Source organism: Dasypus novemcinctus, chromosome 11 (genome assembly GCF_030445035.2).
Source record: "Dasypus novemcinctus isolate mDasNov1 chromosome 11, mDasNov1.1.hap2, whole genome shotgun sequence".
Taxonomy (NCBI): Eukaryota; Metazoa; Chordata; class Mammalia; order Cingulata; family Dasypodidae; genus Dasypus; species Dasypus novemcinctus.
Genome location: NC_080683.1, coordinates 41,054,867 through 41,082,517, shown reverse-complemented (window position 1 = coordinate 41,082,517; position 27,651 = coordinate 41,054,867). Strand labels below are relative to the sequence as shown.

The window sequence follows — 27,651 nt, the reverse complement described above, 5'->3', positions numbered from 1 at the left end:
TAAATTAGTCTTCTGACACATTTCAATTTTGTTTCAGGCCTATGGCATGTCAGCATTACCTTTAAATCTGATAAAAGGCACTAGAAGTGCTGCTTATGAACGTTTAGAAAATACTGAAGACATTGAAGAAGTAGAGCAACACATTCAAACGATCAAATCAAAAGTAAGTTGGTGTTTTGTTGTACTGGGAAGCTTAATATTACTTGTCTTTGAGATGTGACTTAGACATCAGAAAACCCATTTTTCTTGATATTGTTTGACTTTTTTGTAGTATATACTTGAAGACCAAATACATATTTTAAAAATGGGTCTTCTGAAAACATATAGAATGCTGGCAGTTGAGAAATTCTGTCAGTGTTCCAACAACTGGGAAAAAAACAAAAAAACAAAAACCATCTGTTTATATATGAATAAGACCTTGGTAGTTCCCAGGTATGCAGATTCTATATGCACATCAGATTTTACTCTCACTTGTTTAGGTTTTATGTACTAGTTGAATAAGTTAAAGATTACATGTAACCACTTGTCAATTAAATGCATTTCTAAAAATACAACAAAAGCTTTGCTTCCTCTCTCACCTTCAAGTAACAGATAAATCTTAAATAATTCAAAAAACTTAAAAGTAGAAAGTTTTCTAAATTATTTTTACTAGGCCAGCATAATTTCAATACAGAAACCAGACAATAATAATAGCATACATGAAAAAAAACAACCCCATAAATTGGTCTTTCTTATGAAAGCCATATTTAAAAATATTAGCAATTCAAAACCTGTATCTTAGTAAAAGAATATTTCATAATTATCAAATTAGGTTTATCCAAAGTGTGCAAGGAAAATATATTTAGAAATACATTAAAGTAGTTTAATATATTGAGATTAAATGAGTTATATAAGCATCTTAATAGATACCAGAGGGTGTTTGGTTAAACTCAATTTGTAGTTATTATTTAGAAAAAAAAAATGTTCTATCATGTTAGAAGAGAAGAAACTACTTAACAAAGGAAGCCTGTAATGAGCACCATAATTACTGGTGAAAGAATAGAAACATTCGCATTAAAGTCACATATAGGACAGTGATAGCAAGTGTCATTGTTATTCATCAGCATTTTCCTGTTGGTCCCAGTTGAACAAGAAAAAATTTTGGTATAAAAATTGGGGAGGAGAAAAAGGAAAACAACTTTTATTATTTGTAGATGGTAACATCTACCAAGAAAATCAGAATGAATTAACTAACTAGAATTAATAAGAGTTTCAAGGTACCTGGATTCAAACTTGTAAAAATCATAAAGAGTTGGATGATGTAATAGAAAAATTTCTGTCCATAATTGTTACAAACTATATTATAATAAATGTCAAGATCTTATTGGGGAAAATTATAAAATTTACTGAAATACATAATAGAAGACTGAAATAAATGGAGAACTCCATCAGCTCCTAGTTGAGAAAGTTCAATATTGTAAAGATGGCAGTTTTTCACAAGATCAGGTATAAATTTAGTACAACCTATAAAGGATAAAAAAGAAATTTGTATATACATCATACTATAGAAAAATGGATCCTAAATTCATCTCAAATATAGAATTTACAAAATGCTAGGAGAAAGTGAGAGTAAAATTTTATTATCTTGGTGTGAAGACTTTCTAAAACAAGACATAAAACCCAGGTGCTAATTAAGACATTGGTGGATTTTAAATTTTTATGTTGTAAAGTTTTTGTACCAACCATAGGTACCATAAAGAAAGTTAAAAGACCAACAATACAGGAGAAAATAATCTGAAGCATACATAACAGATAAAGAGCATCTCTAAGCCATTAAGAAAGAGGACAAGCAACACAATAAAAATAATGGCAGTTTTTAGAAAAAATTGTTAGGGTTAAAATATAAAATACTGGCTCCTTTTGATGCACTTACTTGAAGCATTTGCATCTGTCTTCCAGAATAGTCTTTTTATTCCTGTGTCCTTTCTGTAAGATTACCTTCTCTGAGATCCAGTTTGATACCCGAAGTACCAGACCTAAAGGAGTAAAAATAAGTAAATATAGTCCAGTTTGTACAAAGTGTTATCTGCATCTACTACTGGGAATTTGTTAAAAATGCAAATCCTAGGCTCCACCCAAGACCTACTAAACAGATATTCTGGGGGTAGGGTTTGGAAATCTGGGTTTAACAAACTTTTCAGGGGATTCTTAGGCATGCTTAAGTTTGAGAAGCAATGAGATAAGGTATGGAAAAGGACTGGTGCCAGAAGAGCACAGTGGTGTCATGATGTAAAGAGATGATCAAAACTATGTAAATCTTGGCGGCAGACTTGGCCCAGTGGTTAGGGCGCCCTTCTACTACATGGGAGGTCCACAGTTCAAACCCTGGACCTCCTTGACCCGTGTGGAGCTGGCCCATGCGCAGTGCTGACATGCGCAAGGAGTGCCGTGCCACGCAGGGGTGTCCCCCGCGTAGGGAAGCTCCACACGCAAGGAGTGTGCCCCTTAAGGAGAGCTGCCCAGTGCAAAACAAAGTGCAGCCTGCCCAGGAATGACACCGCACACACACAGAGCTGACACAAAAAGATGATGCAATGAAAAGAAACACAGATTCCCGTGCCGCTGACGACAACAGAAGCGGACAAAGAAGACGCAGCAAATAGACACAGAGAACAGATAACTGGGGTAGGGGGAGGAAAGAGAAATAAATAAGAAAATAAATAAATCTTTGGGGGGAAAAAACTATGTAAATCTTTTTACTAAAGGATATTTTGTATCATTGTATGTGTGATTTCAAACTGAGTCTGCTCTTAAGATAGGCTGGAGAGTAGTATGTTGTGAATCTGCTAAAAACATGCTCAAACTTTTAATAGGGATATTAATATTACAGTATTTCATACCTTTTCATTTTAAATATGTGATCCCATGTAAATATTTTTCTCATTCTTTCCAGTAAAAGCAAACAAATTTACATTCCACCTTTTTTTGTGTTTAGCAGTGAACTCTTATTATTATAGTTTATTATTGTACATCATTGATGATACTTAGGGACAGGGGAGATCAAGTGGGAAAGAAGAAAGATACTGCTTATGGTAAGTATAACATAAACATAGAGGGAAATTACCTGTCAGATTAGCCAAAGAAAACGTGGCTTACTTGTAAATGTATTGGAAAATGAGGGAGTGACTGTTAGTGGCAATTGTCATGAAAACCTCTTATGCCACCTATACTAGTGTCATTATGCTGGTATTTTAATCAGGTACACTATAAAACACAATTTGATCACAGGGAGAGAAAGGGTATGGCCAAATATATCAAGGTTAGGGATAGAAGAGTACAGTTTGGAAGAAAGGAAGTATAACCTAAAAGATGTATAATAGTTAGCACTTCTTATAAACAGACACCATTTTTTCTCCAGTGCTTTTTTTTAAATAAAGATTTATTTATTGCTCTCCTCCCCCCCCCCCGTTGTCTGCTCTCTGTGTCCATTAGCTCTGTGTTCTTCTGCACCTGCTTGCATTATCAGGTGGCACTGGCAAACTGCGTCCTTTTTTGTTGCATCACCTTGCTGCATCAGCTCTCCGTGGATGTGGCGCCACTCCTGGGTGGGCTGTGCTTTTTTTCCACGCATGGTGGCTCTCCTCACAGGGCACACTTTGCATGTGGGGCACCCCTACACAGGGATGCCCCTGCGTGGCAGAGCACTCCTTGTGCGCGACAATACTGTGCATGGGCCAGCTTACCACACGGGTCAGGAGGCCCTGGGTATCAAACTGTGGACCCTTCATATGGTAGGCAGATGCTCTATCAGTTGAGCCATGTTGCTTCCCCTCCAGTGCTTTTAACAACATTACTTTCTTGACTTAACTTTACCATATATTTGGAAAACAGTGTTTAAGAAGAAGTTCCATAGTAAATTTACACAGATCCATAAGTAGATACTTATCTCGGTTTAGAGATTTTGTCACATTGCAGTTGTCAGTTTTTTCCGATTTGTACATTTTCCTAAGGAGTGTCCAAAACTAAAGAAAAGTTTTGTTGCCTTATCTGCTAAATCTGATGGGTACTTTATTAAGACCTTAATGGTAAAACTATGGGTTTTTTTCCCTGCTATTTGCAGAGCAAAGATGGTCGACCTTTGCCAGCAAGGGATAAACGTGCCTTAAAACAATTTGAAGAAAGGTTACGAATGCTTAGGAAAAGAGAGAGGCACTTAGAATTCATTGAAAACAGCTGGTGGACAAAATTTTGTGGTGTTCTGCGACCCCTGAAGGTAAATGGAGTTTTAAAAAAATTAAGCTGTCATTCCTCATTCAAATTTATTTTGTACCTCTCAAAGTGATTGAGTTCTCTTCTTGAGGCAATACAGCATGGTGCTTAAGAGCATAGATTTTGGAGTGAAAATAATGTGGTTTTGAATCAGCTCTGCCATTTGGTAGTTCAGCGAAGCTCATAACCTATCTGATCTTCATTTACTCATGAGTAATAAAAAGATTATAACAGAGGTTTTGGGAATTTTAAATTTAAATATAGATAAATAATGTAGTATGCCTCCAGCATATTTTTGCAAGTTTATACTTTTCTGTAAATAGGAGATCTGGGACCCATATAATAACTTGGGAATTTTAACTGAGTCAGAATTAATAGTATTTGCCTCATTGTTAGAGGATTTGAAAGTAATAGTATTTGTCTCATTGTTAGAGGATACATTTTTTAAAGTATTTTTATTTGCGATGGAAAAATCATTATTTTCTCATTTTGGAAACCATCATTTATTTGCTTTTCTGCAATTCTTGGGATTGAAGTACCTAAATGTAAGTACCTAGATTGAATTAATGCCATCATAGTATGTCTCTGGGGTTAAAAAATAGCTAGAATTGCTGGCCGTGGATTTCCATATGTGCCCAGGCTGTATCTGGATTGCAGAGGGCATTTCAAACACCAGAGCTTTGTATACAGTAGTATGCATGGTATAGGTCATAAAATCCAATGAATAGACTGGTTTGCTAGGATATTAGGCACCATGAAACTAGAAAGTGGATTTTGGCTAAATTTTAAAAAAATACATTGCAGAGAACTCCATCAAAAATCAGTCAGATTGAATCCTGATACTGCTTTGTCTTCCTTTTATAGTTAGAAAGGAATGCACTAACTGCTCATCCTAAAAAGCTTCTTTTTTTTAAAGAGTTATTACAAAATAAACCATAATCAGTTAGTTCTATCTATTGCCTTTTTAAAATGTTCAGAATAGAATTTTTAAAGATGTCCCTACAGTCCCTTTTCCCATTTATTTCCCCAAAAAAGTGGTTTGTCTTTGTAGTACCAAAAGTGTGATGAAACCCTTCCCAACCCTTATTTTAATCCTAAATTATTGTTCGCTTCTTTTAAAAATTTATAATCTGCTCTCTAACATTATCTTCTGCCTGATAACATATCATGTACCATTTCACTGAACATATGTGTTAAGGGAGTTTTTAAATCAAACTTCATTGGTTGATTTTGCCAAATATAGATATATGGATTTAGAACATCCCTGTCTTATACTCTACCTTATGCTCCTTTGCAGTCAGTCCACTCCTGTCCCTTGGGCTTTGGCTCTAGGCAGCCATTGATGTCCTTTCTGTTATTTTATTTTAGTTTTATGTGTTCTAGAATTTCATATAAATGGAATCATAGAGCATATAATCTTTTGTTTGGTTTCTTTCTAAGTACAGTGTTCTTGATATTCATCTGTGTTGCATTGTCTTTTTTAGTTCATTCATTTTACTTCTGAGTAGTAGTCCAGTGTGTAGTGATATCACAATTTATTATCTACTCACCTTTGATTAGACATTTGAATTATTTGTGGGTTGAGACTGTTATGATAGAACATGTGTGCAGGTAAGTGCTGACTTTCATTCATTTTCTTGGGTAAATACCTAGGAGTTACTGCTGGGTCATATTTTAATGTGTTTTTAATTTTATAAGAAACTTTCAAGGTGCTTCCCAAAGTGATTGTATCATTTTGCATTTCCACAGCAATATATTTTCTTTTTTTTTTTTTCACAGCAATATATTTTCAATTGCTTCACATCCTTGTTGACACATTTGTAAATATGTGTAATCGTTATTCTGATGGGTGTGTAGTGGTAGCTCATAGTGGTTTTTTTTTTTAAAGATTTATTTATTTATTTCTCTCCCCTTACCCCACCCCACCCCACCCCAGTTGTCTGCTCTCTGTGTCTATTTGCTGCGTCGTCTTCTTTGTCTGCTTCTGTTGTTGTCAGCGGCACGGGAATCTGTGTTTCTTTTTGTTGCGTCATCTTGCTGTGTCAGCTCTCCTTTTGTTGCGTCATCTTGTTGCATCAGCAAAAATGGCGCCATTCTTAGGCAGGCTGCACTTTCTTTCACGCGCTGGGCGGCTCTCCTTATGGGGCGTACTCCTTGTGTGTGGGGCTCCCCTACGCGGGGACACCCCTGCGTGGCAGGGCACTCCTTGAGCGCATCAGCATTGTGCATGGGCCAGCTCCTTTCCGGACAAGGAGGCCCGGGGTTTGAACTAGGGACCTCCCATTGGTAGACGGATGCCCTAACCACTGGGCCAAATCCGCTTCCCGCTTATAGTGGTTTTAATATCTCTGGTGACTAATGATATTTAGTATCTTTTCATGTGCTTATTAGCCATTTGTTTATCTTCTATGAAATGTCTGTTTAATGCTTTGGCCATTTTTAAAATTGGGATTTTTGTATCATTAGTGAGTCATAAGAGTTCTTTATATACCCTGGATCAAGTACTTTGTCAGACATAAGTATTGTGAATGTTCTTTCCTAGTTTATGGATTGCCTTTGTGTTTTCTTAACACTGTCTTATGAAGAGATGTTTCTTAAATTTTGATAAATCCAATTTTTATATATGTTTTCTTTTTTTCAGTTCATATTTTTTATCCTCAGAAACCTTTGTCTACCCTAAGGTATAGCAGATGTTTTCTGTTTTCTCCTAGAAGTTTTATATTTGTAGCTTTTATGTTTAGGTCTATGGTAAAATTTTAAGTTGGGGGGATGGTATGACTTAATAGCCAGGTTTTATTTTATTTTTTCCGTATGGGTATCTGTTTTTTCCAGCACCATTTGTGTGTGTGTGTATGTGTGTTTTGTGTGTGAAGATTATCATTTTTTATTGAATATCCTTGGCACTCTGTCATATCATTTGATCATATACATGTGGATCTGTTTCTGGACTCACCCTTCTGTTCCATTGAACTATATGTCCTTACACTAATACTTTATACTGGAGATTTATAATCAGTCATGAAATCAGGTAGTATAAGTTTTTCAGTTATTTTGTTGTTTTGTTTATTTTTTTCCTTTTTCAGAATTATTTTGTTTATGCTAGGTCCTTTGCATTTCCATATAAACTTTAGAATCAATTCACAATTTTTATTGTAAATGTTTTGAATCTATAAGTAATTTGGTGAAGAACTGAGATCTTGACAACATTCTATCTTCCAATCCATGAATGTGATGTTCTTTCCATTTACTTAAATGTTCTTAAATTTTTTTCAGTGGTGTTTTGTAATGTTTACTTTAGAAATATTGCAAAAAAATTGATAAATCTGTCTATAAATATTTTTTTGCTTAATTCCGGTTTTCAATTATTTGTTGCTAGTATGTAGAAATATAATTGTTTTTATACTTTTACCCTGTATTCTGCAGCTCTGCTAAATTATTATTTCTAGTAGCCTTATTATAGATTCCTTAAGAATTTCTATATAAATAATCATGTCAGCTGCCAAAATACAATTTTACATCTTCCTTTCAAATTGGAGATTTCCAATTGCTTTTATTTTTTCCTTTCCTCATTGCACTGGCTGGAACCTCCAGTATAATGTAAAATAGATATGGGAGAACTGAAATACTTGTCTTATTTTAAATCTTAGGGGAAAGGTATTCAGCCTTCTACCAATAGATGTGATATTAGCTGGATTTTATTTACATACCCTTTATTAAATAATAGGCATTCCCTTCTATACCTATGTAGTTTGGTGGAGATTTTTGCTTGCTTGCTTATCATGATGGATATTGAATTTTGTTAAATAATTTGACTCTGTAGAGATAATCATGGGTTTTTTTCTTCTTTTTTCTATTAGTGGTATATTTTCTTTGAGTTTTCAAATATTAAACCAACCTTGCATTCTTGGGATAAACCCTACTTGGTCAGATACTATCTGTTTATGTTTCTGGATTGGATTTGCTGATATTTCATTGAATATTTTTATTTCTATATTCATAAGAGATACTTGTGTATAAGTTCCTTTTTAATGTCTTATTTTGGTGTCAGGGTAATGCTGTTTTATTAAAGTGAGTTGGGAAGTGTTACCACCTTCTTTATTTTCCTTAAATATTGGTTATTATTCACTAATAGAGACATATGGGCCTGGAGTTTTCTTTACAAATTCAGTTTCTATAATAGATAGAAGGTTGTTCTATTTCTTTACTATGGTTATTCTCTTTTAATTCTGTGAGCATGTTTTTAATGGCTGTTTTAGAAGCCCTATTCTGTAATTTCTAGGTCTGTTTCTTTTGACTTATTTTTTTCCTAATTTTCAGTGACATTTTGGATTACATTTTCTTGCCTTCATATGTCTTGTAATATTTGGCTGGATCCTGAATGTTATGTTTTTGAGTGTCTGAATTTCTTTAAAAAATATTTAAAAGTATTCTTCTATAAAAATTATTGACTTTTACAGTTCATTTACTTGTGGATCAACTTGAGTCTTTCTTTGTTTTTAAGCTTTTTCAGGTTAAGGCTAATTTAGCCCTACTACTGAGGTCTGATCTGACCCTTGTGGAATCTGTACTGAAAGCCATCTCTAATTGGCTTGAACACATATGTTTCTCAGTGGTGTATATAAAATTGTCTACATTACAACTCCCCAGTAATTCTTTCCTTGAGCTTGTGGAGTTGCCGCTACAGCATGTTCCTTAGTATTAAGTGACAGAGTCAAGGGAACCCTGATTCAGAATTCTGCAGCTCTTTATCAGCAATCTTTGCTTCACAAACTAATAGCCAGGTGTTTTAGTTTCCTACACTGCTTAAGCAAATACCATGAAATGGGTTGGCTTAAAATGGGATTTATTACTTGATGGTTTTGAGGCTAAAAGAAAGTCCAAATTAAAACATCTTCAAAACAATGTTTTCTTCCCAAAGACCTGCATTCTGGGGCTGGCTGCCCGTGATCCTTGGCTCCTCTATTACATAGCAAGGCACATGGTGGAGTCTCCTAGTCACTCCCTTATCTTTCCAGTTCTGTTCATGGCCAGTCTCTTTCTTCCAGTGACTTTCTTTCTCTTTCTGAATTTCATTCTGCATATAAAGGGCTCCAGTAATAGGATTAAGAAACTTCCTGACTGAAGTGGGTCACACCTAAACCGAAGTAACTTCAACAAAAGTTCCTACTTACAATGGATTCGTGTCCACAGGAATGGGTTAGATTTAAAATACGTTTTTTGGGAGGTTATTTTCTATATGCAAATAGTATATCCCATAGCAATATACTAAAAGCCTTGAGTCATTTCAGAAACAATGTTTAGTACAACATCTCATCAAAATTGGCTATGGGTGTGGTATGTCCTGAGGCACAATTTCCCTCTGTCTGTGGACCTGTGAAATCCAGACAAGTTATCTGCTTCCAATATACAATGGAGGGACAGGCATAAACATTCCTGTAGGGAGAAATTGGAAGAGACCCTGCAGGGCATATTCCATTGGATTCGAAAGTCTGAGAGTCATCTATGGAAATTGATGTTTTGTCCTCCAGGCCTTATAGAGCTGACCCCTTGCAAGCACTTTTCCAGAAGCCTTGCACTTCCTGAGCATGGGGGTGAAAGTTCCACCTTCACCAAGCATCAGGATGGTGGCAGGCTCTCCATGAACAGTGGGGCACAGGCTCCACACTCTCAGGAGTGGTGGCCAGACACTCTGCAAGCCCCAAGGCACAGGCTGTACCTTTTCTGAGCATTGAGGTGACAACACTCATCCTGAACAATGGTGTGGAAGCCCTACCTTCTCTGAGCCCTGGGGCAGACTCACCTTCTTCACACACAGGATTAGGCCCACTCTCTTAGCCCAAAAAGTTGTTATTGGTTCAGACCTCAGCTTCCATGGTTCTGCCCTTGGAATGATTTTTAACTTTTTCTGTCCCTTTTAGTCCATGATGGTGGCAGTTCCATTCATACATATTAAGCAAACAACTTTTTGGCCTTGCCCGTAGTTCATAGGGTTACATATTAACTGAAGTAACCTCAACAAAAGGTCCTACTTATAGTGCGTTCACGCCCACAGGAATGGATTAAGTTTAGGAATATGTTTTTCTGGGGGTCCATATAACTTCAAATTACTGTACCATGTCAGCTTCCTTCAACTCCCTTCTTTCATTCAACTTATTGAGACAATTGTTTTCTCCTTGGGTTACTCCTTCCTGTGCTGTCATCTCAAAAGTACTTCTAGCCAGAAACTTGGAGCAGTGATATTGTTCATCTTGTTTACTTTCTTTTCTCAGGGATCTCATATCCTTGTACTGCTTTCGGCTGAAAAGGGATACAGATATTATGGGACAAAAAAAATGGAATTGTTTTACTTGCAGTTGAAAATACTCCTTGCTTTTGGATAGGGCTGATCCATCATCATCATTTTGTTAGTTGTCCAGGGCAAGCCTTAGGAACTGGAAAGTAGGAGTTGGCCATGTGTCTGCTGGGTTTCAGGGCTCAACTGGCATAGGAACAATCTGCAGGCTCTGAGAAATATACTTAACAGGTAAATTGAAAATTATAGGTTTAATAAAAGAAGTAGAAGAATTATGATTAGAGGATTTATAAATAACTATGTTATATTGGGGAAATAACTTTTCATATATTCCCAAATAGAGCCCAGCAAGGGGGTGTAGATTTCACGTGGCTGGGTGGCTTGCCTCTGGTGTCCAGACATCCCTAGGGCCCCAGGGCACTTTCATTTGGGTCTTTGTTTAATGTGGCAGTTTCTGAAGTCTGGCTGAGACCTGCATAAGTGTAACATCTGGAATGACCTTCCCACTCACTTTGAAATCTCTTAGCCATAAAAATTCTTTTATTTAATATTTCTCTCTGTTGATCAAGGTATTTCTCCAAATGCAGCACTGATTCATGCTTGGTAATAATCCTCTGGTGTCAGTGAGTCTTATTCCTGGAGTCATGTCCCACCCAGGGGGGAAAAGCAGTGAGTTTATTTGCAGAGTCTGGTTAAGAGAGAGGCCATACTTGAGTAACAAGAAAGTTTTCAGGAGTTTACTCTTAGGCATTAATTATAATTAGGCTTAGTTTTATTATTACAGGAATAAGGTTCGTAAGTACAAGCATTAAGATTGAGGACTTGGCTTATTAGCCTGTTCTCTTTTATTAGGCAAGGCTTATAAATTCCAGAGCCTTTGGACATCTTATTTGGGAAAGAAGCAGGACTTCCATGAAGGGAAGTTTAATATTTTGTTAGCTACCATGAGGGCCTCTATATCCAAGAAACATACCTACGACAACAAGGACACATTTATATCCCAAAGAAGTATGTAGCTATATAATGTTCAAGACGTTCAAAAGGCCCTTTCTGTCAAGACACCTGACTGTCCCACCTTTACCACCAGGGTTTTATTGACAGATAGAACATAATTTCCATAAGAACATTCCTTTACCCCCCTCATTGATAATTGATGCAAGAATGTTAAAATATTACAAATTATAGCCCATAGTTTTCTTTAGGTGCTTTATTCCCCACATACCACCCTATTCTTAACACCTTTTACTAGAGAACAAACTTATGTTATAGATCCTGAAAGAACATCCTTATATTTGTATTATTACCCACAATCCTCGGCCATCACAGGGTTCACTGTGTTATACAATCCCATGTTTTATGCTCTAGTTTTCCTTCTAGTAAGATATATAACCCAAAATGTACCCTTTAAATCACATTCACACACATACTTCAGCACTGTTAATTATGCTTACAATATTGCGCTACCATCACCACTGTCCATCTCTAAACCATTGCTATCAACCTAATTATAAATTCTGTATAGATAAAGCATCAGTTCTGCATTCTCTACCCCTATTTTGTCACTTGGTAACCTATCTTCTAGATGCTACCTTTATGAGTTTGTTTATTAAAATTAGTTCTTATTTAATGAAGTCATACAATATTTGTCCTTTTGTCTGGCTTATTTCACTCAAAGTTCCTTGAAGTTTTTCTATGTTGTCACGTGCATCAGTATGGCATTCCTTTTTCCAACTGAATATTCTATTATTTGTATATACCACTTGTATCAATTTGATATTATTGATGAATTCCAAAAAGAAATATTGGATTATGTTTGTAAACTAATCTTTTCTTCTGGGCATATTAGAATTTATTGGATTCATAGGTTTACTTGATTAAGTAATTATGTAAACCTCTTGTGCCAGTAGGGCATTGAGTTCCCACCCTTTCTGGGTGCGGACTCACAGATAAAAGGCATGGCAAATGACAGAGTTGAAGGTTTTTGATGTTGGAGTTTTGATGTTGAAATTTGATGCTAAAGCCTTAAGCTGGAACCCCAGGAAGTAGCTCACAGAGGAAAAGGAAGCAAGACCCTGGAAGGGAGGAACCCAAGAAGCCTGAACCCTCATAGATGCGAGCAGCCATCTTGCTCCAACACATGGAAATAGACTTTGGTGAGGGAAGTAACTTATGCTTTATGGCCTGGTATCTGTAAGCTCCTTCCCCAAATAAATACCCTTTATAAAAAACCAACTGAATTCTGGTATTTTGCATCAGCACCCCTTTGGCTGACTAATACACCACATTTTGTTTATCCGTTCATCTGTTGATAGACATTTGGATTGCTTCCATCTTTTGGCAATTGGTAATAATACCCCACTCAGAACATTGGTGTGAATCTATCTGTTCATGTCCCTACTTTCAGTTCTTCTGGTTATATGCCCAGCAGTGGGATTTTCAGATCATACTGCAATTCTATAGTTAGCTCCCTAAGAAACCACCAAACTGTCTCCACAGCATCTGTACCATTCTACATTTCTTATTTTTCCACTTCCTCTCCAACTCTTGCAGTTTTCTTTAATAGTGGCCAGTCTAGTAGGTGTGAAATGATACCTCATTGTGCTTTTGAATTGCATTGTCTTAATAGCTAGTGATGTTGAGTATTCTTTTCATGTGCTTTTTAGCCATTTGTATTTCATCTTTGGAAAAATTTCTATTCAGTTTTTTTTTGCCAGTTTTTAATTGGGTTGTCTTTTATTCTTGAATTGTAGGATCCTTTATGTATGCTGGTTATTAGACCCTTATCAGATATGTGGTTTCCAAATATTTTCTCTCTTTGTGTAGGCTGCCTTTTCACTGTCTTGACAAATTCCTTTAGTTGAAGCTCAAAAGTTTTTAATTTTGAGGTGGTCCTGTTTATCTGATTTTTCTTTTGTTGCTCATGCTTTGGGTATAGTTTATGAAACTGTTCCCTACCACAAGATCTTGAAGATGTTTCCCCAAATTTTCTTCTAGGAGTTTTATGACCCTGGCCCATATATTTAGGTCTTTGATCCATCTTAAGTTAATTTTTGTATAGGATGTGAGATAAAGGTCTTCTTTTCTTCTTTTGGATATGAAAATCCAGTTCTCCCAGCACCATTTGTTGAACAGACTGTTCTGACCTAGCTGGGTGAACATGGCAGCCTTGTCAAAAGTCACTTGACCCATAAATATGAGGGTCTATTTCTAATCTCTAAATTTGATTCCATTAGTCAATATGTCTATCTTTATGCCAGTATCATGCTGTTTTTACCAGTGTAGCTTTGTAATATGCTTTTGTCAGCAAGTGAAAGTCCTCAAACTTTGTTCATCTTTCTTGAGATGTTTTTGACTATTTGGAACTCCTTATCCTTCCAAATAAATTGGAAATTTATTGGCTGAATTTATTTATTAGCTCTTGGTGTGGATTTTTCAGGATTTTCTTTATATAGAACCATATGTTAGGCAAATGGGGAAAGCTTTACTTCTTTCTCTCCAGTTTGAATACCTTTTATTTCTCTTTCTTGCCTGATTGCTCTGGCAAGGACTTCCAGTGCAATACTGAATAAGAGTGATGACAGTGGATATTCTTGTCTTGTTCTCAAGGGATCTTAGAGGAAAAACTTTTGATCTTTCACCATGGATTATGATGTTAAATGTGAACTTTTCATATGTGCCTTTTATCAGTTGAGGAACTTTCCTTCTATTCCTGTCTTTCAAAGTGTTTTTCTCCAGAAAGGATGCTGGATTTTGTTGAATGCCATTTCTGTGTCAATAAAGATGATCATGTAATTTTTTTCTTTGGTTTGTTAATGTGGTGAATTACATAGATTTTCTTGTGTTGAACCACCCTTGCCCACTTGATCATGGTGTATAATTTGTTTAATGTTGTGTTAGTCTGCTGAAGGGGTTGAGAAGTACCAGAAATCTGTTGGCTTTATAATGAGAGTCATTTAGGGTGAAAGCTTATAGTCCATGGTAAGTTCAATTTAGGGTACCCTAGGAAGTACTTTCTCACCGAAGTCAGCTACCACATGCTGAAGCAAGATGGAGGACACTCTGCCTGATGTCACAGGCTTCCTATATCAGTCTCTGGCATAGGGCTTGTTCCTTCCCAGGCCTTTTTATATGCTATGTTCTCTTTAGCTGCAAACTACCAGGCTAATGGCTCATCTTTCCCCAGACCCTAGAAACAAATATGACAAAGCTCTCTCTCTCTTCTCATGTGTCTTCTTGAGTGAGTGTCCATTTATATCAACCCACCAACAGGGCAGGACTCAATTTGATTCAAATCAAAGCCCTAATCTTATTGGGTAATATAATTGAGACATGTCAGCTGAATCTGATGCATTCAAAGGGTATCGCACTCAGAGGAATAAATTAGTTTACAAACATAATCTTTCTCTTTTTGGATTCATAAATAATCTCAAACTGCCACAATATGTTGGATTCAATTTGCAAGTATTTATTTTAGGATTTTTGCACCTAAATTCATTAATGAGATTGGTCTGTAATTTTCTTGTAGCATCTTTACCTGGTTTTGGTGTTAGGGTAGTTTTGGCTTCGTAGAATGAGTTAGGTAATGTTCTCTCCTCTTTAGTTTTGTGGAAGAGTTTGAGCAGGACTGGTGTTAGTTATTTTTGGAATGATTGGTAGAATTCATCTGTAAAGCCACTTGGTCCTGGGCTTTCCTTTGTTGGGAAGTTTTTGATGATTGATTCAATCTCTTGTGATTGGTCTTTTGAGGTCCTCTGTTTCCTCTAGAGTCAGTGTAGATTGGTAGTGTGTTTCTAGGAATTTGTGTTTCCTTTAAGTTGTCTATTTTGTTGGCATACAACTGTTTATAGTATCTTCTCATGATCCTTTTAATTTTTGTGATGTCAGCTCTTTATTTTCTGATTTTTACTTATTTGCATTTATCTCTTTTTTTTCTTTGTGAGAGTAGCTAAGTCTTAATTGTGTTAATCTCCTTAAAGAGCCAACTTTTGGTTTTGTTAAGTCTATTGGATTTTTTTTCCTTCAATTCCATTTATTTCTTTGCTAATCTTTCTCAACTCTTTCCTTCTGCTTGCTTCAGTATTAGTTTGCTGCTCTTTTTCTTATTCTTTCAGGTGTACAGTTAGGTCTGGTTTGTAGGTATTTGTGGCTATAAATTTCCTTCTCTGCACTGCCTTTACTACGTCCCATAAATTTTGATATTTTGTGTCCTCATTTTCATTCTCCTCAAGATATTTACTTATTTCTTTTGCAATTTCTTCTGTGATCCATTGATTGTTGAAGTGTGTGTTGTTTAACTTCCATATATTTGTGAATTTTTCAGTTTTCTGATTTCCTCCTTCAATCCATTGTGATCAGAGGAAGGTTTTTTGTATAATTTCAGTCTTTCTAAATTCATTTAGACTTGAACTATAGTCTAACATATGGTCTCTCTTGGAGAATGATCCATGATCACTTCAGAAGAAGGTATATCCTGCTGTTTGTGGGTGAAATGCTGTATAAATGTCTGTTAGGTCTAGTTTGTTTACTGTATCAAGATCTCTGTTTCCTTATTGATCCTCACTCTAGATGTTCTATCTATGAATGAGAGTAGTGTATTGAAGTCCCCCACTGTTATTGTAGAGGCGTCTGTTTCTCTCCCCTCAGTTTTGCCAGTGTTTGCCTCATGTAATTTGGGACTCCCTGGTTAGATGCATGAATATTGATGATTGATATTTCTTCTTGGTAGATTTCCCCTTTTATTAAAATATAGTGTCCTTTTTTGTCTCTTCTAACAGTTTTGCATTTAAAGTCTGTTTTTTCCACTATTAATTTAGCTGCCCCAGTTCTTTTTTGGTTACTGTTTTCATGGAATATCATTTTCTAGTCTTTCACTTTAACCCTATTTGTGTCCTTGGTCTAAGGTGAGTCTTCTGTAGATAGGATATAGATGGATTGTATTTTTTTAATTCATTCTTCCAATTTGTGTCTCTTAATTGGGGAGTTTAATTCTTTAACATTCAATATTATTACTGTAGAGGAAGGCAGTACTTACTTCAATCATTTAATCCTTAGGCTTTTATATGTCATACCTTATTTTTGTTTTCTCTTTTATCCTTTTAGTTTGCCTTACTAATAATCTTCAATCCATATTCTCCTCCAAACCTCTCTCCCATGTTTTTTCCTTTCAGCCTGCAGAACTCTCTTTAATATTTCTTGTAGGGCAGAACTCTTGTTGACAATTTCTCTGTTTTCTATTTTTCTGTGAATATTCTAAATTCTTGCTCATTTTTTAAGGGCAGTTGTGCTGGATACAGAATTATTGGCTGGCACTTTTTCCTTTTCAGTACCTTAAATATGCCTCCATGGTTTCTCATGAGAAATCAGCACTTAATCTTACAGAGCATCCCTTGTATGTGTTGGATTGCTTTTCTCTTGCTGCTTTCAGGATTCTCTCTTTATCTTTAGCATTTGACAATATGACTAGTATGTGTCTTATAGTAGTTCTGTTAGATTTATTCTGTTCAGAATATGCTGCACTTTCTGGACATGCACATCCATGACCCTCGTAAGAGCTGGGAAATTTTCAGATTTTATTTCCTCAAACACTCTTTCTGCCCCTTTTCCCTTCTCTTCTTCCTCTGAGACACATAATGCATATGTTTGTGCACTTCGTGCTATCATTCAATTTCCCGAGACTCTGCTCAATTTTTTCCAATTTTTTCTGTATCTGTTCTATCTGTGCTAGTTCAAACATTTTATCTTCTAATTCACTGTTTCGTCTGCTTGCTTAAATCTGCTATTGTGTGAGTCTAGTGTATTTTTTAATCTCTTCTATTTTGCCTTCAGTACCAGAAATTTTATTTTTTTGTATATGTTTGCATTTTCTTCTGTATGCTCACCTGTCTTTTTTTTTTTTTTTTTTTTTTTTATAAAAGGAAGTACTGGGGATTGAACCCAGGACCTTGAACATAGGAAGCAGGCATTCAACCACTTGAGCTACTTTCACTCCCCTACATTGTCTTCTTTTTTTTTTTTTAATAAAGATTTATTTTTTACTTATTTTTTATTTATTTTTCTCCCCTTCACCCCCCCTCCCCCAGTTGTCTGCTCTCTGTGTCCATATGCTGTGTGTTCTGTGACTGCTTCTACTCTTATCAGCAGCACTGGGAATCTGTGTTTCTTTTTGTTGCGTCATCTTGCTGTGTCAGCTCTCCGTGTGTGCAGCGCCATTCTTGGGCAGGCTGCATTTTCTTTTGTGCTGGGCGGCTCTCCTTATGGGGCACACTCCTTGTGCACAGGGTTCCCCTACGTGGGGGACACCCCTGCGTGGCACGGCACTCCTTGCATGCATCAGTACTGCGCATGAGCCAGTTCCACACGGGTCAAGGAGGCCTGGGGTTTGAACTGCGGACCTCCCATGTGGTAGGCGGATGCCCTGTCATTGGGCTAACTCTGCTTCCCTACATTGTCTTCTTTTTTTTCTTTTTTTTTCTTTTTGTCTTTATTTTTTTAATGTTACATTAAAGAAATATGAGGTCCCCATTTACCCCCCACCCCCTCACTCCACTCCTCCCCCCATAACAACAACCTCCTCCATCATCATGAGACATTCATTGCACTTGGTGAATACATCTCTGAGCACCACTGCACCTCACGGTCAATGGTCCACATCATAGCCCACACTCTCCCACAATCCACCCAGTGGGCCATGGGAGGACATACAATGTCTGGTAACTGTCCCTGCTGCACCACCCAGGACAACTCCAACCCCCGAAAATGCCCCCACATCACATCTCTTCCTTCCACTCCCTACCCCCAGCAGCCACCATGGCCACTTTCTCCACACCAATGCCACATTTTCTTCGATTACTAATCACAATAGTTCATGAATAGAATATCAGTAAGTCCACTCTAATCCATACTCTATTCCTCCATCCTGTGTCCACTCCACATCTATATCAAGAGGGGGCTTAGATTCCACATGGATGCTGGATGCAATTCTCCCGCTTTCAGTTGTAGGCACTCTTGGCTCCCTGGTGTGGTGGTTGACCTTCTTCACCTCCATGTTAGCTGAGTGGGGTAAGTCCAATAAGCCAGAGGGTAGGAGTTGCAAGTCTGTTGAGGCTAAGGGCCTGGCTATCACATGGTCAGTCCAGAGATTCAGGTACCCTGGGTATACACTAAACCCCAGAACCAACTACAGATCCGGTAAAAGTAATAGGAGAGGCTTGTGGACAAAGATCACATCTGAGTCCAGCTTCATCACACAGAGACACAAACTCCAAAGTAGGGCCAACTGACATGGCACTGAACTCCATCTGCCATGACCATATAAGATGTGGGTCTCTGTAGCCCTCAGAAGAACCAATACCTGGGGTTGTATCTACTTTACCTCTGGGACTCTGCTCAGGTGTGCATAAGGGCAACCATTCCAGTAACTTCTTAATATCCTTTATCCCTTCCTTCATCTCCTTGAATTGATTTAGATTTGTTTGGACATCTTTGATTAGTCATTCCAAATTCTGTGTCTTCAACTTTTTAATTTGTTTCTTTGTTTGAGCCATAGCTTCCTGTTTCTTAGTATGGCTTGTAATTTTTTGCATCTAATTATTAATAAGTTTATCCTGATGGCTAGTTGGTCTTTCTTCCTTAGAGTTTTATTGTTGTTTGGCTTGGTATTAAGGCTCTTCTTTCACAGGTATTTTGGCTTATTCAAAATCTTAAGAACTACCATGTTTGACTGATACAAACTGGGCCAGAAACCCATGAAGGGGGCTCAGAACAGTCTAGAGAGCCACATCCTCTATGGTGGCCTCTCTCTCTCCCTTTCCTGCTCCTTCCTGGATGTTGTACTGTCATCCCTTGGCCTCTGGAGTCCAAGCACCACCATCTTGCTTCCCCCTGCTCTTGCCTACACCCAGTGAGGACTCCCTCATCAGCCACTCATTCTCCTTCCCCTGCGCTTGGCAAGACCTCTCTCATAGGCCGTCCATGCCGCTTCCCCTGCGCCCCTTCTGCTTCCTCTCTGCCTAACAAGCCTGCCTGTCTTCTTGCCATTTCTGGAGGATGAATGCACCCTGCTGTTCCCTGCCCCACTATCTTGGATCTCCCTGATTAATAATTCTTCAAAGTTTTGTTTTATCTAGAAATTTTGTGCTAGTGTTACCTTTTACTCTGTGCCATATATCTATTTTTGTTTCATTATAATATACTCCACATAAATTTGGCAAATGCCACACTTGAAGTTTATTTTCTACAGTTTTTTTCCACAAGAATAGATCCCCATGAAGATGTACCTTGTTGATCTTGCAACCACTTACTATCACATGGTCCTTGGAGTATGCACACCTTGCTTCAGAAGCATGAAACAAGGTTAACAACATGTGCATTGCATCCTGATATTCCTGGGTTTGAGTCCTTACTTTGCTCCTCATCAGCTATGTAATCTCTTGTTATTTCATTTTTCTTATACTTAATTTTCTTATCTTTACAATGCAATTCTATAGTTAACATGTTCTTTATGAGAAATAAATGAAGTAGTATATACTATACAGTTCCTTTTGATGTAAATAGCTCAGAAAATTGCAATTGTTATTCTTATAGTTTTAGTTATTAAATTTTTTCAGTTTCTTAAATACTGCCTTGGAGCTTAAAGGAGAGGATTATTTTTGCATTGAATATATTTATGAAAGTAGGCATCTAATAAGAACAAGTTAATGACTCCTTAAAACATAGCATTTATGTATACTACCTAACTGATTTCTAAGCATATAGTCCAGTGTTCATTATGTATTTACTTCTCCCTTGACAGAAAGGCATACTTTGAGCTGGTACAACTAATTGGCCTGGGTAAGCTATAGATCCATTAGTTTTTAAATACAACTTCTATTTTACTTTATATATACTTCTTGTGTTTCTGTAGCAAGTTATAAACGTATATTAATACTTACATTGCATACATTTTAAAAAAAGAAATGTTTATTTGAATCAGATATATAATAAACTAGTGAAATCAGATTTTTATTTGTCCCACCTTTCTTCCTTACACCAAACAAACCTAAACACACCTAAACTTCATAAAGTAAACAAGCAATGAAATATATTTATCACTTGGTGTTGGTCCTTAATTTTGAAGGTCTGTAGGACTATTTCAGCTTTTCTATACTAATCTATCTTTCTGAAATTGAGTATGAATTATGTTTAAATATGTAGCAGACTCTCTTCAAAGAGTAGTATTTAAAGCATGTACATTTTCTTTGATTTGGACCACATTATGTGAAAATGACTAAAGACAAAGACTGGCATTTTCTAACTTTAAAGGAGGTTTATTAAATATTTTATTGGAAGTGTAAGTACATTCAGAGTTTTTAGTTAGTCACTCTTCATTTGAGAGGAAAGTATTGAGTTTTAGTGTCAGTGTTTCTTAGTTTGAGCTAAAGGTAATTAACTGGTGTTTTTGTTGATAATTGGATATTTGAAGTTCTGTAACCTACAGTGTCTTTTGTGGATTGCCAGTAACTTTAAGAAATGATTGTTGAATTTCACATATGGAGAGTAGACCCACCTATAAGTGTTCTAGCCTGTCTTCTTTACATTAGCAGAAGAGTAAACTCAAGTACATATAAAAGCTTGGATTGGAAGGTGTTATTGGGAAATAATGTAGTTACTACAGAACAAAATAAATGTTTGTTAAATAACAGAGATAAGACAGTCCTATGAACTTTATTTTTCAAAGCAGTAGTTTTAAAGGGAATTTCATTCATAAAACCTACTGAATATTAATGCCAGGCATTGTGCTAGGAGCATTTATTATATTTAAATTAACCTTTTTCTGCAATTAAATAAGTATCAATTGAATTAACAAAGAGTTTCCACAAAGATCATGATATATAGCCTAGTACTCCTTTGTGCTTTTAAAACAAAGAGATTTTGCATAAGATTTACCCTTTCTACTGTAATGTAAAAACTCAGTTGTTAAATTCAGAAATTGATACAATAATGAGTCTACCTTCTCAATCAGACATATGAGAAATTTTAAGATAATATTTTGGGCCATTGGATATTAGCTGTGGTGTCACTGTGTGAAAAAGAAAAGATTATAGACTTATGAGGCATGTTTCTTCTAGTTTTATTTATTTTTTTTTTATCTTATTTTTTTTTTTATTGACTTTGTAATAATATTACATTAAAAATATATATGTGAGGTCCCATTCAACCCCATCCCCCCACCCCCCCTCTCCCCCCCCCAACAACACTCGTTCCCATCATCATGACACATCCATTGGATTTGGTAAGTACATCTTTGGGCACCTCTGCACCTCATAGACAATGGTCCACATCATGGCCCATACTCTCCTCCATTCCATCCAGTGGGCCCTGTGAGGATCCACGATGTCCGGTGATCACCCCCGAGGCGCCATCCAGGGCAGCTCCACGTCCCAAATACGCCCCCACCTCTCATCTCTTCCTGCCCTTCCCCATACCCATCGTCCACCATGTCCACTTTTCCCAATCCAATGCCACCTCTTCTATGTGGACATTGGATTGGTTGTGTCCATTGCACCTCTATGTCGAGAGGAGGCTCAGATTCCACATGGATGCTGGCTGCCATCCTCCCATTTTCAGTTGTAATCACTCTAGGCTCCATGGTGTGGTGATTGTCCTTCTTCAACTCCATCTTAGCTGAGTGTGGTAAGTCCAATAAATCAGATTGTAGGTGCTGGAGTCTGTTGAGGCTCAGGACCTGGCTATCACATTATCAGTCCAGAGATTCAAATCCCCTAACTATATCTTAAACCCCAACGTTAACTGCACCTCCAGCAGATTAGTATGAAAGTCTTATGAAGGGAGATCCCATCTGAGTCCAGATTCATCACACATAAACACCATTTCCAGAGAGGGGCCATCTGCCCTGGTAGTAAACCCCATCGGCCATGACCATAACTCTCATGGGTCTCTTTAGCCTTCATAGGAACCAATATCTGGGGGTTGTATCTGCTTTATCTGTCTCTCTGACTCTGCTCAGTTGTGCATGAGGGCAATCCTTCTGCCAGCCTCCAGACTCTTTTTTAGAAACTCGTAGCCATATAAATTCATTTCTCCTTTCCATTTCCCCCTTACTTTAGGTCAAACAGCATTTTAAAGTCATGTTGTTTCATGTAGACATGGATATTCTGCTGATCCGCATTGAACCTTCCATATAAGGTCCTTTTCCAGTTGCATCATCAGTTGGTATTTGATAGTGGTCCCTCGTTGCCAGGGAGGCTCATCCCCGGGTGTCATGTCCCACGCTGGAGGGAAGGCATTGCATTTACATGCTGAGTTTGGCTTCGAGACTGGCCACATTTGAGTAACATGAAGGCTGACAGGAGGAAATTCCCAGGCACAATGTTGCTCTAGGCCTTGTTCTTATTTTAGGTTTATCAGCTCACAAGCATAGTCATTAGCATCAGGGGCTCACTGTTGAACCCTTACTCCCTCCCGGTCCCCGCCGCTGTACCTGGGAGACTATCGCTGCTCCCCTAGGGACCACGACAGAGCACCACTGGCCAGGAACCCAGTACCCCCCCTGCTGGGTTTTTAATTGTTGCCACTATGAGTATATCCAATCATTACCATGCACCCTGGACATATGTTCTGTACAGCTCCCTGTCAGCCATATATCACCTGTCATTGGTATCCCATACCAGTATCCCTCCATTGCCATTGTTGAAACACTCTGTGATCCAGAACTCCCCGAAATTTGAAGCCCAATATAATGTCATGGTCCCTTACTAGGGAATGGCATATAGCGATGGGTTTAAAGGATAGATAAAGAACTTGGATAAAGTTAGATAAAGAACTTAGATAAAGAATGTTGACTTGAAAAAATTCCACATCCTATCCTTTCCCCCCCCCCCCCCCCAATTATTCAGCGTTTCTTCGTAGGAGTCCTAGACCACAGCAATGCATATATATAATATACAGCACTCCCATACATCCACCACAACACCTTTTTCCTTCCACAGCGATACTCTTACACCCTATTCACATCATATTTACTTAAGGTGATGTACAGAGTCTGAGATATTAGCTTTCTAACATGGTAATATCTGTGCTTACATTATGGTGCATACTTTAGGATACACAGTTCTTTACATTTTTAGTTCTCCTATGTTTTACGTTATGGTTTACATTATCAGTCTGTCGTCTCCTATATGTTATGGTGTAATATTACATGTTTTATATCCATCCTTGTGTACTCTCAAGAAACTCCTCCCTTGCCCCCCATTTACTTTGGTTCCACACATTTAACGTCCATTTTCCCTTCCACCTTGGTGCCCACAGTGACAGTCAACCTCCGTTTCCTGAGGAGCCACTTCCAGAGATAGATGGAATAGTGTTTAGGGCCTAACTTGCTCATCTGCCCCAATGCCCTGGGAGCCACCCTTTCTCTCGAGGGATAGAGTTCCCTCTATTTGGTGGCATTAGTCCTCCCCAGGATGTGGGTCCACCCCCACTCTCACTACTTGGGATTCTACCCCATGGTGTCACCCACTCTGGCAGAATGAGCATTTAGACATTCCCCAGGAGCCCGTCCTGCATCAGACCCTCCCCTCCGAGCATTCTAAACAGGTAACCCTCTTTATTATATTTTGATATTATTTTCTCGGCATTTTACTCTCCACCACCTCCTAACCCTCTCCTGTGTTCGTATGCTACCCCTCCCTCCCCCCACTTTTGGGCAACATTACCCAACCGTCCCTCCCCAGCCACCCTCAAACCCGTAAAGCCCCAACCAAAGGCAACCCCTTGCCCCCATTTTATCTCTTCTTTGTGTTCATACTTACCACCATCTCGTCTTAAGTTCCACCCCTGCAGACATCGGCTCATATCCTTCCTCCACCCTCCGATTTCCTGTAAGCCTGTCGTTCAGTCTCTTGCTATCTAGGGCAGCTTGTTTATTTCATATCATTGAGGTCATGTAGTATTTGTCCTTCAATGTTTGGGTTGCTTCACTAAACATAAGGTTCTCAAGATTCATCCATGTTATGACATGTGTTTGTAGTGTGTTTGTTCTTACAGCCGAGTAGTATTCCATTGTGTGTATATACCACATTTTATTGATCCACTCATCTGTTGAAGGGCATTTGGGTTGATTCCAACTTTTGGCAATAGTGAACAATGCTGCTATGAACATTGGTGTACATATATCGGTTTGTGTCCTTGTTTTCAGTTCTGCTGGGTATATACCCAGCAGTGGTATTGCTGGGTCATATGGCAAATCTATGGCTAGTTTTTTGAGAAACCGCCATACTGTCCTCCAGAATGGTTGGATCCTTCTGCATTCCCACCAGCAGTGGATGAGTGTTCCCCTTCCTTCACATCCTCTCCAGCACTTGTATTCTTCTGTTTTTTTCATAGCTGCCAATCTTATGGGTGTAAGATGGTATCTCATTGTAGTTTTGATTTGCATTTCCCTGATAGCTAGAGATTTGTAACATTTTTTCATGTGCTTTCTTGCCCTTTGTATTTCTTCTTCGGAGAAGTGTCTGTTTAAGTCTTTCTCCCATTTTTTAAATGGGTTGTTTATCTTTTTATTTTCAAGATATAGGAGTTCTTTATATATGCAAGTTATAAGTTTCTTATCAGATATATGATTGCCAAATATTTTCTCCCACTGTGTGGGCTCCCTTTTTACTTTCTTGACAAACTCCTTTGAGGTGCAGAAGGCTTTAATTTTGAGGAAGTCCCATTTATCTATTAGTTCTTTTGCTGCTCGTGCTTTTGGTGAGATATTCATAAATCCATTTCCTATTACAAGGTCCTGTAGATGTTTCCCTACACTGCTTTCTAAGGTTTTTATGGTCTTGGCTCTTATATTTAGGTCTTTGATCCATCTTGAGTTGATCTTTGTATAAGGTGTGAGATGGTAATCCTCTTTCATTTTTCTACATATGGCTATCCAGTTCTCCAGACACCATTTGTTGAATAGGCCACTGTCTCCCAATTGAGAGGGTTTGGTGGCTTTATCAAATATTATGTGGCTATATATGTGAGGTTCTATATCAGAGCTTTCAATTCGATTCCACTGGTCTATGTGTCTTTCCTTATGCCAATACCATGCTGTTTTCACCACCGTAGCTTTATAGTATGTTTTGAAGTCAGGTAGTGTGATTCCTCCAATTTCGTTTTTCTTTTTCAGTATGTCTTTGGCTATTCGGGGTCTCTTTCCTTTCCAAATAAATTTCATAGTTAGTTTTTCTAGTTCCTTAAAGAAGGCTGCGTTGATTTTTATTGGGATTGCATTGAATGTGTAGATCAATTTTGGTAGGATAGACATCTTAATAATGTTCAGTCTTCCTATCCATGAACAAGGAATAGTCTTCCATTTATTTAGGTCTTCTTTGATTTCCTTGAACAATCTTGTATAATTCTCGTTGTATAAGTTCTTTACCTCTTTAGTTAAATTTATTCCTAAGTATTTGATTTTTTTATTTACTATTGTGAATGGTATTTGTTTCTTGATTTCCTCCTGATCTTGCTCATTATTGGTGTACAGAAATGCTACTGATTTTTGCGCATTGATCTTATAACCTGCGACTTTACTAAACTCATTTATGTGTTCTAGAATCTTCGTTGTAGATCTCTCAGGGTTTTCTATGTATAGGATCATGTCATCTGCAAATAATGAAATTTTGACTTCTTCCTTTCCAATCTGAATGCCTTTTATTTCTGGTTCTTGCCTCAGTGCTCGTGCAAGTACTTCTAAGACAATGTTAAATAGGAGCGGAGACAGTGGGCATCCTTGTCTTGTTCCTGAGTTTAGAGGGAAGGAGTCTAGGATTTCTCCATTGTAAACAATGTTGGCTTTAGGTTTTTCATATATACTCTTTATCATGTTCAAAAAATTCCCTTGTATTCCAATCTTTTGGAGTGTTTTTATCAAGAAAGGGTGCTGTATTTTGTCAAATGCTTTTTCTGCATCAATAGATATAATCATGTGATTTTTTTCCTTTAATCTGTTTATATGGTGTATTACGTTGATTGATTTTCTTATGTTGAACCATCCTTGCATACCTGGGATGAATCCCACTTGGTCGTGGTGTATAATACGTTTAATGTATTTTTGAATACGATTAGCAAGTATTTTGTTAAGTATTTTTGCGTCTAGGTTCATCAGAGAAATTGGTCTGTAATTTTCCTTTCTTGTGATGTCTTTGTTTGGCTTTGGTACTAGGGTAATGTTGGCATCATAGAAGGAGTTGGGTAATGTTCTTTCCGCTTCGATGTTTTGGAATAGTTTCAGCAGGATTGGTGTCAGTTCTTTCCGGAATGTTTTGTAGAATTCACCTGTGAAGCCATCTGGCCCTGGGCTCTTCTTAGTTGGGAGATTTTTGATAACTGATTCTATCTCTCTGCTTGTGATTGGTTTGTTAAGATCATCAATTTCTTCTTTCGTCAATATGGGCTGCTTATGTGTTTCTAGGAATTTGTCCATTTCCTCTAGATTGTCATTTTTGTTGGAATATAGTTTTTCAAAATATCCTCTTATGATAGTCTTTATTTCTGTTGGGTCAGTGGTGATATCGCCTTTCTCATTTCTTATTTTGTGTATTTGCATCTTCTCTCTTTTTTTCTTTGTTAGTGTTGCTAAAGGTTTGTCAATTTTGTTAATCTTCTCAAAAAACCAGCTCTTGGTCTTGTTTATCTGTTCAAGTGCTTTCTTATTTTCTATTTCATTTAGTTCTGCTCTTATCTTTGTTATTTCCTTCCTTCTTCTTCCTGTTGGGTTACTTTGTTGTTGTTTTTCTAATTCCTTCAAATGTGCAGTTAGTTCTTCGATTTTTGCTCTTTCTTCTTTTTTGATATATGAATTTATGGCTATAAACTTCCCTCTCAGTACTGCTTTTGCTGCATCCCATAAATTTTGGTATGTTGTGTTATCATTATCATTTGTTTCAAGGTAGTCATTGATTTCTTTTGAGATTTCCTCTTTGACCCACTGTTTTTCTAAGAGTGTGCTGTTTAATTTCCAAATCTTGGTGTGAAATCTGGGCTTCTGTCCCTTGCAAATCTCCAGCTTGACTCCACTGTGGTCAGAGATAATGTTTTGTATAATTTCAATCTTTCTGAATTCGTTCAGCCTTTCT

At 37.4% G+C, this 27,651-nt stretch overlaps 1 protein-coding gene across 2 annotated transcripts in view; it reads left to right on the top strand.

Annotated features, from left to right (window-relative positions):
* LMBRD1 (LMBR1 domain containing 1) overlaps positions 1 to 27,651 on the top strand; it is a 202,519-nt gene that overhangs the window by 130,945 nt on the left and 43,923 nt on the right. For both annotated transcript variants that reach the window (XM_058306941.1, XM_071218535.1), the window contains exons 8-9: positions 38 to 163; positions 4,100 to 4,252. In XM_058306941.1, the coding sequence (XP_058162924.1) occupies positions 38 to 163; positions 4,100 to 4,252 (279 nt within the window). The remainder of the gene's footprint in view (positions 1 to 37; positions 164 to 4,099; positions 4,253 to 27,651) is intronic.